The sequence below is a fragment of the Athene noctua genome, chromosome 2 (assembly GCF_965140245.1).
Source record: "Athene noctua chromosome 2, bAthNoc1.hap1.1, whole genome shotgun sequence".
Classification (NCBI taxonomy): Eukaryota; Metazoa; Chordata; class Aves; order Strigiformes; family Strigidae; genus Athene; species Athene noctua.
Genome location: NC_134038.1, coordinates 58,058,089 through 58,076,113, shown reverse-complemented (window position 1 = coordinate 58,076,113; position 18,025 = coordinate 58,058,089). Strand labels below are relative to the sequence as shown.

The following is an 18,025-nucleotide window of genomic DNA, read 5'->3' as shown; positions in this document are numbered from 1 at the left end:
ACTGTCTTGTGGAAACAATTTGCAGTTTAGGTTGAGAGTGCCAAATGCATTGCACTGAATCCTCACAGCCATACGGTAAGAGTTTGCAAATGCCCCACAACACTCACAAGTTTTTTCATCTACCATCATTTCCCTATTGGATTTATGGCTGACTCCTAGCAGAAAGCAGGATCATTTCAAAATTCATGGAGTACTGATTGTACGGCTGAAGTTGGTCTAAAATGAGAAGTCTTCTCCCTTCTTTCCTCCCTTTTTTCCTTAAACTCAACTTTGTGGTTCCTCTGGAAACAATGCCCTCTCTGTCATTCATGTCCAGATCTAGCACTTATCAAGCAAATTGCTACATGTGATGTTCCACTCCTTCATCACAAGGTATGAAGAAGGAGCCACATGCCTGGACAGAATGGAATTGCCACACTAAGTATTATGCGGAAAGCAGACTCCTATCAAGAAATTTTTTACAGACAAATGAAAAGAGCCCCCAACTGTGCTATGAACAATAGAAAAATATAATTGCATTACACAGTACAAATATTAAAGTAATTTCAAAATTAGGTCAGATGGGTTTGATAACAGTGTTTTCCCTAACAGGATGTAGTAAAAAGATCACATTAAGAACTTCTTCAACGTATAAATGCAAAGCCTTCAGCACACTGAAAAATTATACAGTGCTCTCCAATCTTTTAATCTAGTCTGATTATTCTTATCTAGTCTAATAAATTCTGAATGAACAGCCCTGCATTCTGCCTATGCAGATTACATAAAATAGAAAAGTATGAAATTATTTTTAAAAAGTCAAAGGAGGCTTGGGAATAGTAGATAGAATAAATCAACTTTACATACCCAAGTAGATAGGTGAACCTCACGTGACTGACCAAGCTGACACATTACCTAACTTATCTCAAGAGCTCAAAGGCCCATATTACAGCAAGTGGTCAATCTGTCAAGAATAAAACAATGAACAAACAAAACAGGGTAAAGCAAAGAAATAGATCTGCAGATATTATTAGTAAGTGGAGAGGAGAAAGGGAAATATGTCAGCCAACAAATTTAGATCAAGACCACAAGCCAGTCATAGGCCTGTGCACTGGAACAGAAGAAAAAGAACAATGCAAATAACATCCAAACATGCTGGATTCTGCTCAAAAGACTTTCAGACAGTGTTGCAATAACTGTTGCAGATGTGTAAGGTGAAAAAGCTCCAGAAAATAAGCAGCTTTTAAGTTGAAATCTCTCTAAAACTGTGATAGCAAGATATGCCTCCATCTCAATTTTAAGACAGAAAATAGATAAAATATCAGCAACTTTTAGCTTGTCAAGGGTTGGAGAAAGCCAGTGAGTCCTCTATTGAAGTCACAATCTATTTCACAGGTTTTCAGAGACTTCTGTGGAGGTGTAGGGAAATACTGAGTGTTGTGTCTACAGAGCACCGTTCACTGTGGAACAGAGCACTTGTACACCTTTTTTGTGGTGGCCTTACCTGATGTTTTCAGACAAAGAGGACAGTAAAACACCTGTTAAAAGAGAAACCCCTGCCCCAGTGCTCTGAGGTCCACAGAAAAAGACAACTACAATCAATCCTATTAGAGGCAGAATGAAAATGGGACTTTTCACTTGGAAAGCCTTTTCTATTTTTTCTCCAGAATAAAGTGTAGTTAGCACAGAACACACCTGTCTTCTGGAACAATGAGGCTAGATGAGATGAAGAAACTCATCTTGCTGTGAAGACAGACACTTGTTTTAAGCTCATCACACAGGCTGACGGGTTCAGAAAATTAAGTATTTTGGAATTGTCCTTCAATTACTCCCTAAACATATCCACAGAACGCCTACAGAAGATTATGTTTTGCTGTTTGGTTTTTTTTTTTGTTTTTCTTAGTTGTTAAAGGCATTTCTTTCTATATTTCAGTTTTTTTGGTCTTCTCCTATAAACTTCTGTTAACTTCACAGTATCAATACTTATCTAATGTTTACTGTAACTGCCTTTCAGTCAGGGTATCTAATTGCTCAGAATGTAGCTGTGTCTTTACTCACGTTTCTGAACATTCACCTGTGCTGTGCTATTCATATGGTGTGGAAATAGAAGATTTCCCTAACAAAGTTTCTCTTTGGGTGTTTTCAGGATCTCATGTGGTGATTTTTTCCCCCCATATACATTCTGCTCATTTCCATCAGGACATAGGTTAAACTTCTCCAACACTGCACCATCTCATACATTTAACCTTTGCCTCCACTGAACAGACATAAGACACTACTAGTAAGGTTCTGTGTTGGTCCAATGCTCTAAGACACTACATTCCTGCCTAAAAATACTTAGTGCTTTATTTCGGGCTTTATTTGTAAACATGCATTTATCATCTGCACCTACCTACAATCTTTTCTTCTTCTTTTCATCCTCTAAACACGTATAACTTGTTTACAACTTATGTAAAATCATTCCTAAAAACAGTTTTAATCATCATATAATCATTCTTTCAACGCACTGTGTATTACAGTGAGCTCCCTGACAGAGGTACAGAACTGTGTATTTATAAATAAGATAACCGATTCCCATGAATAAGCTTTAATAGAGGTCTCACCCTTGCCATTTTTACATACTTAATTTGTTATTACTTTTAAAGTACTATTAGGTCAAAAACCTAAACTTTTGCCTGGGTTCACTGGCACTGGGAGAAAGTGATGTGCACTCTACATTCCCTCTGCATCACAACCTCCTCTGAAGAACATTTCACTTTGATGTGAGACCCTACAGATATCAGCTGCCTACAGACTATGGAGGAAAGAGGCGAGTAACCAGTGCATAACATAAGTTAAAGCAAAACATGCCCCAAAACCAGAAAGACTTCCATGTAGTTCTTAATAGAAAATGAAATTGGAGAAAAATTAGTGATTACATTTGAGCTTTTTTTTTTTTTTTTTTTTTTTTTAACAATAGTAACAATGCTGATGTAATGAACTATGGTTTACTGTGACTACTTCATACCTGGGCCTGTCAGTTCTGTAGAATGTAGCAAAATGTTCATTCACTGGCATCTGTCTCTTTATAGAAAAGCTTTTTAAAGCAGAATCCAGAATGTTCATGGAGAAAACCTAGTTTATGGCAAACTTGCTGAAAAAAAAGGTTCTAAGATCCTGACAATGTAAGGTAATAGGCCAACCAACTCTATGAATATAAAAGTCATACTGGATAAAGTTCTTTTACCAGCAGAGCTTACTTCTACATTCCCTAAATAGAATAAATCCTGGTGGCAACAGTGCTCTTTAACACTCTACTGGTCTTTAACTATTTTTTAAAAATTGCTATAGTACTATTGGCAACTACAAGTCTGACATAGCTGGGCCAGTAAGTAAGTGGAGACCAAGAAATTACACCCATGCTGATCATTAAACTTCTTCACAATATGGTTGGAAAGAAGCTTACTAAACAATTATTATCCAAAAATCTGTACCATCGGAATTTCAGGATGCTAACGTCCAGAATGCAGATCTTCCCAACCCCAAACACAGTCTCCTAAACCAGAAAAAATGGTAGGGAAGCCTTCTTTTACAAAGACAAAAAATGCCAAGGAGACAAAGGCAAGGAGTCAAGAAATGTATCAGCAAGCTTTGTCAGAAAAATGTACTTCAATGTTATTTTGATATTCACTCCAATTCATTTATCTCATGCAGTATCTGAAAAACAAAAAACCACCCCAAACATCCCCTGCAATGTTAATGAAAGGAAACCAAACCTGAAAACTATTCTCAGAAAACCCATACAACTGATTTTAGGGTTCACCTTTTTCTGCATTAGCAGTTAAGTATGATAACTGCTTAAGATCACCTCTCTTTCTTGATTACAAATAGAGGAATTGTCAGGGGAGTACTAAAATGAAGAAAAACTAATTTCTGAACCAATTCTAGAACAAACGATCTTTCACGAATTTTGAGAGAATTATTTGGTTTGTCCATTAAACAGTAAGTCTACTGATACATTTTATACATGTTTTCTTTTCCACTACTTAATTTAGGTTCAAATTAAACTTTGTGTAAAAACCCACCATTATAACAAACATTTCTAATTAAATCAGAAAGAATACTATTACAATAGACACAACTGAAGCCATTTCTCTAAAGTGAAATAAACTTTTAAAAAATTCTGGCAGCATCATTGTTGTCTTGTATTAGAGACACACTTAAACTGCTTAGTCTCCCAGTCTGATTTACTTTAAGATTGGGATTACAACCAAACTGACAAATACCACGACTCTACTTTGGTTTAGTCTGAGGTGTAAAATTTCTTTCTCAATCATAGGTGCTTAGCCTTTACATTTTTCCAAGACAGTATAAACCATATTTTATTTTCTTATTTCTTAACTTCTGCATTCCACCATCTTTCTTTTTTCCAATCTGTTAGTGCAGCATTAATTTAGAAAAACACTGCCACCCAAATCCTGGCTTCTTGTAGATCCTAACATAAACAATTAGTGCAGAGGAGCCTGTGTATGCAGAGTCTGGCCAGTGAGTAGTTCCTTAAGGAAGAAATATGACTCTTGTCCCTTCTTTATCCTGTGGTGTGAAACTGTCTACTTGAAAGAATAAAAGCTGACCATCTCTAAATGAAAAAATGCATGTGGCATTTAAGGAAAGTTGAACCCCAATTGCAAATAATTTGACAGTATCCCATATAACCTGACATTAAATTTTTAGTGCTCTTATTTCTTTTTTAAACATCCAACTTACAGTTATTATACAGTTGTATTAAATTTATTACATAAACAAGTGTTTCACAGTAGGTTAGGTTTAAGGCAACAGAATATGGAACAGACTTTTCTCTAGAGCATAGTAAAAAAAAAAATCCCACAGAAAATATTTAAAATACATTTGTGTTACATAATGACAAGCTTATTAATAGGCTAATTTATTCTTTAACCAACTAATCTCTTCCACTGAGAACATGCACATACTCGACAATGAATTGTAAATGGAACAGACTGAATTAAATTCTGCATCAATCGGCAGGAGCTGGAGAAGTGGAATAAATATAAGTGACTTAAATGTTCCCTGCAATATAATGAAGCTGGCTTTGGCCATAGTTTACTCTTTCTCCCACGCATACACTGGAAGAGTCCTAAACCGAGAACAGCATATAAATAACACCAGAACTGACAGAATGACCTAAAACTTCCTTCTGAAATCTACTCATAAATCCTGCATGCAGATTCTAGATAACCAACATCTGCAGTTCTATTTCATTTGAAGACGTTTTGAAATGCTGAAGCTGAGCAATGATTCACAATCAGGACTTCTAGAGTTAAGCTGTATCAGAGCAAGTACTGTAAGTGATGCTTAGTTTTATTCTTTCTTTGACTTGATAGTAAGGAATACACAGGTTTTAAGGTCCTCTTTACTGGCAGTTACTTGTTCTCTAGACATCAGCTTTCAAGGCAGCTTTCAAAGTCTGCTTTATTAACTTTGTGATTTTCTAATCATATATTTTAAAAAGACCTCATATGATTTGTAATACACAAAATTCAAATAGTATGTCCTTCAATGAAGTCTAGTCTTACAGAGAACCCTTCCCTTCCCACTGCTCAATATTCCAGATTCTGGCCATTTTCACCAGTCATGCTGGTCCACTGTGCCAGTTCACTGACTCAGCCCTGTACCAGTATCTATTCACTTCTGTCCTCACCGCTGTGATATAAAATAAACACAGCCTTTCCTCTTTAATAATAAATGCAACAAATGTTCTTTCTTTGTTTCAAAGAATATTAACACTTTAAGAGTGTACACACTGAGGGTGATGCTGAGTGTCTTAATTCTTTAGCAGGCTTTTGCTCAGGCTCTAAAAGCACTTGAAGTGTGTATTACAACTGCAAAACCCTCTGAAAGTGTGCAGTTTACCTCCGCAGAAGGGATATGGAAAAACATATCTATGAATTAAATACAAGATACTAACAAAGAAAACTAAATGCAGACAAGTTCAGCTTACAGACCTATTTGCAATCTTCTAATTTGCTTAACAGATCATATTTCCAAACGGGGCTGAGTTGCTGTGTTACACCAACATGTCCTGCACCTACTATTACACCGTGTACGTAGACAGTCAGGAAAAAAATTAAGAAAAGCATTCATCAGACATTCAGGAAAAAAATGAAAAATATTGTTGACTACAGAGGAAAGAACTCTTTCCTCAACAGAATAAAGTCAGGTCTGTTATATTCTTCAAAGGAAACTAGAAATGTTTAATAAAGCATCCTAAAAATAGTCAAAGTGTACTTTTGTGCATTTGTCACAACTTTGCTTGGTCTTTTAGACTTTATTGCTACCTTAAATTGAGGTTAAGGAATATTTATGTTTTTCTGCCTTACATTTTCAACCTTTTCGTAGGTTCTAAAACCGCAGAAAACAGACTGTCATGCACACAGGAGTATGTGGGAAAATGTATGGTTTAATTTTATGTTTGAGCAGCCCATCCAGGGTTGCCTTAAAGGCTTCTCCAACTGTAACTAGTTAATAGGAAAAAATATGCATTATATTCATTTTTAAAAGACAGAGAGAGTGCTGTATTTATGAATTATCTTCTCTCTTATTTTTTAACCGAGAAATACTGTCTTCTCTAGGTATGGAAAACATTTGTGAGCTGAAGTGGCTAAAACAGGCTGGTACATGCCTGTATGCCATATTGGCTTTTTGCAAAAGATATTTTCATACTGCTATTTCCTCCACACTGAAAATACAAAAACATTTTGGGGGTTTCTACAGCTGCTTCTTCTTCTATATTTTTGTACTTCTAACTACTAGTACTATAACAACATGGTCACATTCTGACTACCAAAATTAAGATAGAACTGGTTAAGTCTAATGATTTCTTTTTGTAAGTGAGGGGAAAAATGGGAACAATGAAAAAAAAAAAAATCACAGCAACAGATTAAAAGGTTATTTCAGAAAATTCCCAGTGCATATTTTAAGAAACCACAATTTGCCTCTCAAGAGTGTGGTCTGCTAGTGAGTAAACAGTGAAAAATTTAAGCGTTACACACTGCAGAATGACTTTTGTCCTATCTGGCAATCACCTCTGTTTAGAAGACTCACTAGTAAGGTGTATTATTAAAATCGTATTATTAAAATCATATTATTATAGTTTTCCCATATTACCATCAAAAATTTAGTTACATGAGGAATAAATTCTAATTAATTTTTCCTCATTTTTCTAAGTAACAAGTATTTTTCTATACTTAATAAGCAGTTACCAAGTTTAAAAAGAATTGCTCTTTCAAAAATAATATCTCTAGCTTATAATCAGTATGTTTACCTAATTTATCATACATACATCCGCATTTACCATTCACTATGACGAAAGAAATTTTATTAAAGACAAAAAGGAAAGATGAAGGGGGATTCTGAATTGTTTTACACCTTCTGGCTCTAGTCTGCCAATAAAGAGCACATTTCAAATATGAATATGAAGCCACAGTCACACTATGTTACATTTGAAAATAAATGTTACCACCATGCGTAAAGGACTTCAAAAATGTTTAGACCACAATTCTTTGATCAGTATGCAAGACAACTTCTCTCTTCCTTCCAAGTCCTTGAGCTACTCCTTCCCACTCTCCCTCTGCTCCCTTCCTTTCCACAACAAAAACACGATTTCAGCAGCTATATTTCATGGGTGTGCTTCCCTTTCAATGAGCCACCCTTCTTTCTCAGGCAGGCACAAAGAAATACCAAGGTGTCTTCAAAGTATGCAGCAAACAGGGAAAACACAAACGGATTTGTGAATCTGAGGCTGGACATGTCATGCTCCAAGATGGACATCTGCACAAAGCTACCTGGTTGTTTTCCCTCTCCACACCTGATCATCTTCCATCTCCATTTCCGTTTCCTCTGTGTGGGCATAATGGTCCTAACAAGAACCAAGTCTGGCACTGGGATTGTTAGCTCGCAGGCGGTGTGTTTTGAGGCAACAGGACATCAAAATCTTTCCAAACACAGAGATGGCACTGTGTCATACATTGTAGAACTCCCAGGTGGTTTGACAAAGCCAGCAGATTTAAAGGAAATAATTTTGGATTTTGTCTCAAATGATGTCACAGCACACAGATACCACAACACTACTCTTCCAGACAGAAAATTAAAGACTTACAGTTCCCTAACTTTTTTTTCCCCTAAGTGGTGGTGTTATTGATCTTTGCTACTTGACAGTTTAAATATAGATTGCTGGACTAATGATTTCATAAATAATATATCTGCATAAACTAGAAAAGTCTTTTATTCAACAGTAACTGCGTTTGTATTTTCTGCTGCGGTTTTGTCATGCTATAAGCACACCAGGTCAAATTCTTCTTGCTGATTATTGTCCTGGAGAACATAAATGATGAAGAAACTGTTCTTGTTTCATTCAGTGACAGAGAAGGGGGGTGCTATGGGACTCCAGGCATCCAACTTTGGAGGGCCTCTGTTTTTTTGGTGAATTTCAGTGGCATTTACTATCTGAATTACCCCTACACAGCAGTTACTATGAAGAAACCTGGGACAGGGCCAAGAGCATACAACTGAAGGCACCAATTTCATGCACCTCCTTTGACAATGACATGATATGTGATATGCAAAAAATGTTTGATGGACTCTAGCAGTCAGTTACTAACTGATACAGCCATTTATCAGTGACAGTTTTATGCAAAATATAAAGTGGTTTGTAGAATTTTTCAGCAAAATTTCAACTCAGATCTCAAATCTCAAGGACGCCCAAGAGATTATTTTCCTCTATGTTTCAATGTTCTTATATTAGACAGAGCTGAACAGTGTACGCAGATGGAGATCCAATGACCAATGTGCTTGGCAAAAGCACAGCATAATCCCTAGATTTAATCCCATATATAGTGGAAATTATAAATCACACAAAAATGCTGAGATGAAAGAAAGCACCTCCTTCCTACTCTCTGATGATAAAGAAGAAAAAAAAGCAATTCTGCTATTCTGCTACCAAATCTGGGAAAGCTGAAGCCTCATACATAGTCAGAATAAAAAACCTGCTTCATTCCATCAAGACACCAGGAGTTATTACTATGGCACTTTCAAAGGAGACGGAATTAGGAATGAATAAAGACCTTGGTGTTGAAAAGGTTAATACTGAGAACAGTGGCACTGCTGCAGGTGGCTTGGGTTCACTTACAACTAGTGTTGGGAGGGCATCACAGGAAGGACTTAGCTGACAGTGTGTTAACATAGCCTGTGTAACCTGTCTTTGTGAGAGCTTTAGCAGAATCCAATTTGGAGTATGATACAGCCAATCTTCTAGGAAAATCCCTAGAAGAAGCAGTATTAAGTAACGAATCCTGAAGCCACACTAAGTGAAAGTATATGAATTGCACGAATGCTCATATTTATTTACAGTCATGTGTGCAGCCTGTGTACATACCAACACAATGGACTGAAGTACCACACTAGACTAAAGATGCAGATAAAGCCAAGGTAGGTTTTCTGACCTCAGACTGTAAGAGGGAATTTAGGGATGGCTATGTCCATGCTAGTAATTAAACCTTATGTCTAGGAGAGCACAAGCTAAGTAAGAAATATGCTTCGTTTTAAGAAGTGCTGCTGTTGAAGAAAAAGATTATCTGTTTTTTCACATCAGGAGTTGAATCTGTGGACAACACCACGAAGAACTTTTTTTTTAATTACGCCACCTAATACCAGGATAGGTGCCTCAGAAATTGGCTGAAACCCTTCTCCAAGATAGAGTAACTGCAAAGAAGAACTTGAGGTGTATCTTTTCCACGTACATTAGCTCAAATATAAAATCAATTTTCTTTGGCCAAGCTCACATCCCTTGTGTTTGCTTTCTGAGAACTTGCATAATCAAGTTTTATTAGCCCAAATGTTTGCATAGAGACCAATTTAGGCCTTCACTTGAGTATATCAGAAGTGGTGTATTTTATCAGGGAAAGAAGACTGATAGACAAACCAGGATAAAATACTGCCTGAGGGCAGGGTTCCCTTAAATTCCTGGTTTACTTCCTACCGAAGAACTCAGTGAATCAAAGTACAACCCTTCCAGCTAAAGCCATCCATGCATGCACAGGCTGTTATTTTGTGTGAATGCAGTGGGACAAAATTCAACTCTAGAACCTTACAATAAAGCTGAAGGTAGTTATTTATTTCTAACAACAATGCCTTGAGCAAAGTGTGTGTGACTAAAAAAAGAAGTGAATGTTCTGTTTTTGCCCTTTTGCTCCCCTTTCAAAAGTGCCTAGTTCTACTTGTCTACTTTTCTGCTCTAAAACTACCATCTTTTGCTGACAGTGTCCAAGCACTGTAAGTATCCCTGCGCCTTATTTCTGACCACTGCAACTAATTTTGCCCAGTCAACTGAATAGCTGATATTTGAGTAACCAAAACTAAGATAACTCAACTCTTACTTTTTCAAAACAATGGATGGACATCATTAGAGTGGGGGTGCCCCGATATCCCCCAACAATGACCGATGTTCTGTGAAAGTCTTCAACCTCACACTGCTGTCCATGGGCATGTGTTAGATTTCCAAGCAAAAAGTAACTTCAGTGGCTTTTCTAGGATTGCCAGAGCAGCCACCAATTAGCACATGGTATGGTTTGCAGTGAAGAAAGGGGGCTTATAATACAGAAACTATTTCATAAGCATTAGGGTGAAGACAACCCACTTACATACATAACACCATACAGGTGGTTACAAACTGTAACTCCTCCTTGTGGTATGCCATTAGTCAAATGGAAATTTTATACCTCTTCTTTGCCAAATAAATTCATTTATGAAATTTATGAAGTTTATTATGTGAATCTAGACATAATCACTGTAGTTCAAAGTAAGTTAAAGTTAACCAAAGGTTTAAGATTTATCATCATAAACAAAACCAACATACTGAAATCTAGGTAAGTCAAATGGGGACACAGCTAAATAAAATCAACTTCTCAAATTAAATACTATTTTTTGAAATGAAACTTGAAATAAATATTAAATCAGAAGACAGGGAGAACAATAACCTAGCAGTTTTATGATACTAATGTCGAAGAAATATATGAAGGTCATTAAAGAAAAAATATGGTTGACAGCCCTGCAATAGTTCCCCCTTCAAGAGTTACATAAGTATCTTCGTAGTTAGTCATAAAGAACAACTCAGATCTTTGCTTATGATACATTTACCACTGTCAGACCACAAGGTCTGACCTCTGGCTTGGTCACAGATTTGTATTTGTTACAAATATCACATGATATCCGAACATGACACTTAGAAGAAGTGCAGATACATGGGGAATATTGTAAGAATATTAAAATGGTCTGAAAAGAAGGGCCTCATCCTCATTTCTGTGAAGGAACAGTACCCTGGTAATTTAAAAGGGCATTAAAGATCAAAGAAAAAGCAACTTTCAGGCCTCATGTAAATAAAAGATTTGCCTTTGTGTCTTTCTACTACCTCCCTTTCCAGCCAAATATTTCTCCCACAGTAATAAAGAAAATTAGGTTAAGTTTTAAAAATACAGAAGCTCTGTACTGTAGCCAAATTAAACTATTCTAAAATATACTGTATTTGTAACTCACTTAACAGTCAGCAAGTTGGGCTGCTGCCTTTATAATTTGCTAATAATGCTTTTCAGTATTTTAAGTCAGCCACCCAACTTATAGTCTAATGATATTTTTAACATACGTTGGGATTTTTTTGGTTTTGCTTCGGTGGTGTTTTTGTTGTTGTTGTTTTTTTTTTTTTTAAGCAAAGAAATTAGTAGTGACCTACTGATAATGTTTTTCCTTCACTATCAAGTAAAATACTAGGATTTAGCTGATGGTGTGGGATGCTCTCTCCCAATGTCAGTGTAATGAAAATGCTGCAGATGTTTCAAAATTCCCATAATAAGCATGTATATCAGCATTATGCTTCTTCCTTTTCTTCCCTTACCAATTAAAGATGACCATGGGCAGTTTCTGAGAGAAATGCCATCTGCTCCTGCTGAGCCAGAAAGACAGCACCCTTACAGTATTTTCTAAGAGTACATAAGAAAACATATGTGTGTATCAGAATTTTATTTCTAACCTAGTCTCACAGGTTCTGTCAGTTGCAAGGCAGTTATGACCCCACCACTCTGAGAAAGGTCCATCCAATGCTAGCACAAAAACGTTCTTCTGGGTAAAGCAACTACCATTGTTATGCAATATATAAATGCATGCATACAGCAAAGACAAAGCAACTTTTAAATGTATGGCAGGGCAGATAAAAGTTGGGTGTATTTTTAGTATCTTCTTTCTGTTAACATTACACTTCACCATTTTAAATCATCAATACCTGTGAGAAAAAGGCTGTTTGATCCGATCAATGACACGCCTATTCCTGAGTTTCAAGTTCTCCTCTAAGACTAAAGGCTTGTAAATGTGGGTAAGTCACTTAGCTGTTAGATTTTCAGGTAGATCATGAAACGGGAAGAGCACAGATATACCCCTGGGATATATAAGTATCAAATACCGTTTCATAAAGTGTCTTGAAGGTGAAGAATTATGCAACTGTTATATTTACTACCATAAAAAGTAATCTCAGAATAAAGAAAAAGCAAGCCAGTTAGAAGATACGGAGAAAGATACACAGGAAAAAGACCCTTTAAACTTTTAGGAAAAAAAGGTGGTAGGATTTAGTTTTATGTCTCTGGACTATCATTCTAGATCATTTCTTCCCCCTATTTGTGTTTTGGTTTTGGACATAACACAAGACTTAACATTCTTCCCCTTGTCAAAGCCTGTAGATAGGCATAATTATTTTTAAAGGAAAGCACAGTACCATTAATACTATAATTCAGAGTCTTCCTTTTTTGCCTGGTCCTTTCAGCACTGTTTTCCAAAGCAGGACTGGGAGACACATTGACCTTTACTGATCAGTAAAGTAAATTTTATATACATTCATTTTAAATACATGTCATTATTATATTTTCTTGGTCTGATGTCTTATTTCAGTGTATTAATAGATATCATTAACAGTCAGTTCAGACTTTTCAGCAAGAATAGCTCAGATCTGTACCATGGCGGTGGTGGTGGGTGACGGCAGAGGGGAAATCCACTGATAACAGTTTAGGACAGCTTTCTAGTTTTTGTTTTTTTTTTTTTTTTTTTTTTTGGTGTACAACCACTGCTTTCATTTCTAGCCAGTCTGGATTGTAAGCAAATGCCCAAGTTTTGGTAAATTCAGTCCACTGAGGTTCCTTCCTACACATAAGTAATTTTCTCTCACTTCCATGTGCTGATGAATCATTACTGGATCCTTCTCTTTCCCAAACACAGTCTGGAAAGAGGGGAAAGAAACTATGACCTGCAGCACCGAAATTCCCCATTGTGGCAGAAGCGCGACAAGTCCTTTAGCAACACTGTCTGCTTCCTCTGCTTCAGCCTTGGCACCAAGAGCAGAGAGGACAGAAAAACAAAACACTGTGCTACAACAGGCTTGCGGCATTGCTGCTGACCATACAGCCAATTAGACAAATCATAACACACTAGAGTGTGTTCTCTGAAAACCCTAAATCACATAGCATCTGTAAGAGTACACATTTTCGCAATAGCAGTTCACATGAAACGTATATTTTTGGTCAAAGGCTAATTCAGAGCTGGGTTATTACCGAGGACAGCCGAGTTTTGTAGCCCTGGCATGTTAATGGACTATTTCCTGATTAATCTGTTTTCATCAATGTACTATGTATTTATCATTTGCACCTCACAATCTACTACACATCTCTTTTCAAACACTTCCAATCAGATGAACCCGTTTAAGGATTATGACTGTGTTAGGCACACATGTACTGCCTCACTTGATGTATATGAAGGAGAGAATACCAAATGTACTACCATCTTTAATGGAATACTGCTTATCATTTTTTCCCCCCGAAAAGAGATTTAGTAATGCAAGTAAGCATCTGGTTAGGTAAAAATCTCAGAAGCTTTAATGGAATGTGAAAACACAGAGCAATTTCAGCACTGTCTGGGTCTCAGAATTTAAAACAAAGCATTTTCCTCAGACAGGCTCTACATTTTTGAAACTTAACAGTTTCAATTGAAATGATTTTATGTAAATCATTTTGAATGGAATAAAGATACTTAAAACTATTTAATTTTAATTTCAGACTCTTCTTTATTAGCTGTTAAATATCTGAGGCAGAATATTTAAGTTGGATAATAATGGCAAACTATGATAAAACAATCAGTTTGCTAACATGCTCAGCCTATACAGAGAATGAAAATGTTAATTATTGCATTGCAAAACTCAGATCTTGCTAATATAAATGTATTTTCTAACTTGTTATAGATTATTACATTCTTGGCTATTAATTCAATAAAAATAAATACTTACTACTGTGCACAGTCAATCAGTTGATATTCATTTGACCTCTCAAAGCATGCCTTTACGCCTTCGTCATCCCAGAGCTTTTTTGCATGTTCAAAGAATTCCTGAAAATTGGAAATGCAACAAGTAAGAGAACATTTCTCAACCCGTTTAATCCTCAATCTATGTGTTGCTTCTTCCCCCCAACCTTCATGCTTTATACTTCTGCAGAATGATAGATTACACCTTTAAGAAAAGCAATAAACACTTATTAAGAAAATTGCAGTAAAATATACTGAACATATAGCTGCTGACAGTTTCCAGTGCATGATATATAATGAAGACTGTCTTCAAAATTCCTGCCAGTCCATATTTACATACAATTTACTGTAAGTATGAAAGTTACCTAGAAGCATGTTCACTTAATTTTTAACTGAATTTATGCTTCTATGATGGAAAAGGCAAAAATGTGACGCAAAAAGCTGCTCAGTTTATAAACATTAGCTTCCCAGAGAAAGAACCAGTCTGTAACTTTAAGAAGATTGTGTAATTTTTCCTGAAAAACACAACTTTCCACTGCTTGGTATTTTCCCATGCAATATAATAATTTGATTGCAAGACTTGCAGAGTCTTTGCTCAACACCACTTCCTCCAAGCAGCTGCCTGGCACAATGTGCTTTTCCTAGCAGCTATGCCAGGCAACCCAATCCAGAAATATCTGCCAGCAAGCTTATTTCAGAATTATTTGAAAGAGGAATCAAAGCTGTCCGTGGTGACGGTGAAGCCCTAGCTCTGTTGTATAAAACACACACATGTAGAGCAGTAGGTCCAACCCTGCCTGCTGGTTTCTCTGCTCCTCCAGAGCACCCTGCTGTAGAGCCTCACATGCTCTAGCTTGTTTTAAAGCTGGGAGTCCATTTTATGTTATAAAATTACTGGTAAGTCAAACCATAACTGAGTTTTTCCAGCTACAGCTTTCTAAATCAAATGAAGAATGGTTGGACAAATTAGTATTTCCTTTATTATGTGATTGAGCCTTTCCTCCCTCAAACCAAATTGTTAAAGTAGTACGTCAACTTAAACACAGAAGTTGTTTGTCATCTCTTAACACCTCAACGCTGCTACTAAATAATCAGAGTCCTTTTGGTTAGTCATAAATTTGCGAATCTTAGTAAATTGCTTTTCCACAGTTCAATTTGGCTCTGTATAAAATGGGTGTAATATCACTATTCACTTCATGATCCTGCCAAAATGTTGTATAAATATGTGATTTCTGAAACTTTCTGAAGTTGTTTGCCAGTCCCTCCCCACACCTTTTCAGGATTAAAAGCTTCTCTCATAGGACAAAGCTTGTAGTGAAAGATCTTGGCAGCACAGTGAATTCACTTCTGCTCTGTATGGGTTTCCCAACCTTGCAGGCCACCCCTGTGAGGTACCCCAAAAGGTGACACTTCTTCAGCAACTGTCTGTCACCTGCTGGTGATGTTTTCAGGGAAAGGCAAAACACAAGACAAGGTTTTCAGAACAAACTAGTACTGACAATTATTTAGTTAAGCTTTGACCATGCCTACAGTAGTCGTGAATAATCCCTGAATACTTTTTTTCTTTCAACTATATTGTGCACAATGTAGAGAGAGAAAATTCTATTCTTTAAGATGTTTTCAAAACTTTAGAGAAAAGATATTAAAGCAGGTGCGAAAAACCTTTGTAGAAAGTCTTAGAAGAAGAGAGGAAGAAACACTAGAGATTGGCAAATGCTTATAGTGCCCTTGAAATTTACTTCTTCACTGTGAGGACATGTTTATTTTGTCTTTGTTAGTTTAATGACTTACGTAACAATTGTTTGAAACATTGCCGATCCCCCTTTTGAAGTTATGCTATGGCTATTATAAACTCTCTGCTCCTACAGCAGAAGGAAAGCAAAAACAAGCTCAGGAAAGGACAAGATATCAAACTAAGTAAGCAGGAGAAAGCGGACACAAATAACAAGGAGCATGACTACAAGAAAAGGGAAGAACTGAAAAAGCCAAAATTAGAAATACTAGAAAACATGGAACATTCCTCAAACTTGAAGCTTATGCTTGCTAAGATAGGTAGAGCATCAGCTGAATGCATCTGACTTGCTGGCATCTTTGTCCAAAGAAAGGCAGGGCCTTCTCAATGGAAAGAGCGAGCTCTGGATAAACATCAGGGTCTGCATGTAAAAGGACCCAGCTCTCCCACCTGCTTCGATGGGTGCAGTGTATGACCCCAGCTCTCCCTCCTGCAGGTGCTCGCTGCTGCAGGTGCAATGCCCAAGCGCAGTGTGGCTGCCTTCCCCTCCTTGCCTTCGGTGGGTGGGAATTCTCACCTGCCTGGTAAGCCATCTCTGAGGGGAACCTACACTTGAAAAATGGCTCCATTCAACCCCACACAGCCTACGGGAAGGGGATGAGAAGAGAAGGATGTCAGCGTGAAAGCACCCTTTCCTGCGGGGTGGGATGGATTGAGAGATGGCTGCAGATGTAAATAAATAAGTAAATAAATAAAATTACATAGCTACAGTAGTTTCTAACTTCACTTCTGTTTTTACATCCTCTGTATGAGCTTTATTTACTCTTAAAAATCTCTTCTGGAAAAGAGGCAATCTTTTCAGTTCAGCTTCTGAGACTTTACAAATATGTTGTAAATACAGGGTTTCCATATTATATGCTTCAAATATTTCCACCTGACCATTATACCTCAAAGCAGCCTATTTAAAAACGACTTCCAGACTTCTAGTCCAAAGCAAATCCTATAAAATGGAGCAAATATACTTACCTCATTAAAATGTACCGATCTACTGCAGAGGAGTACACTTGCCTGCAAATTGCCTCCCACACAGCTACCCAAATCCTTCTTTCCCAGGTGACTAAAGCCTTCCAGAAAAATCCTCCTTCATTGCAAGACACCAAGTACCATGATCCAACTTTTCACACTTGTTTTTAACCCCTTTCTTGTCTGCTTCAAGTTCTTCAGTATTTTTTCTTCTCAACTGCTGAAGACTCCCACCACACACAGTTAAGCACACAGGAGGATCCTGCTCACACGTACCAAACATGTCTGGATCCCGACCTACTCTCCACTGCAAGGACAACATCCAGATACCAGTCACCACACTACCTTCAACCTCTGCAAACCAAGCCCCTTTTGTCTGACTGGCCTTCTAGTAACCGCTCCCCGCTCCCCAATTCCCATGACTCATTCCTACAGACAACAATGTCTGTCACCTCCTCCTCCGGCTGTGGCCACATCATGACCACCTTGCTGGCAAGCAGGCACTAGTGAGCCTAGGTGTGGGCTTTGGCCTAAGCCTGCCCTGCAGCACCTGCTCTTGGGGCTGCAGTAATCTTGGGGTGGTAGCCACATTTGGCAATGCCCATCATGGGGAAGAGCCAGGGCAATTCAAAGGACAGAGAATTAGGATTTGCTCTGGCTGATAAAGGAAGATGGTCTAAAACGTTTCAGATGATGTTTCTGAGGGGCAGGGAACTACGTACAAAACATTACCTTAGGTCAGTACACACAAATAAGGTTTTAAGAGAAAGTTGTGACTTTACCAGTTTATGTTCTGAGATGGCCAAACTAAGATTCTCTTAAGGGTCTGACTTCTGGAAAGTGGCTCTTCTAAAGTTCTTAGAAGTCATGAGGCAGGTCATTTAAGGAACCTCAACTGGGACACGAGAAAAC

General features: G+C 37.4%; 1 protein-coding gene across 3 annotated transcripts in view; it reads right to left on the bottom strand.

Annotated features, from left to right (window-relative positions):
- GNAL (G protein subunit alpha L) overlaps positions 1 to 18,025 on the bottom strand; it is a 196,512-nt gene that overhangs the window by 46,799 nt on the left and 131,688 nt on the right. For all 3 annotated transcript variants that reach the window (XM_074899242.1, XM_074899243.1, XM_074899244.1), the window contains exon 5: positions 14,345 to 14,442. In XM_074899242.1, coding sequence (XP_074755343.1) covers positions 14,345 to 14,442 — 98 coding nt within the window. The remainder of the gene's footprint in view (positions 1 to 14,344; positions 14,443 to 18,025) is intronic.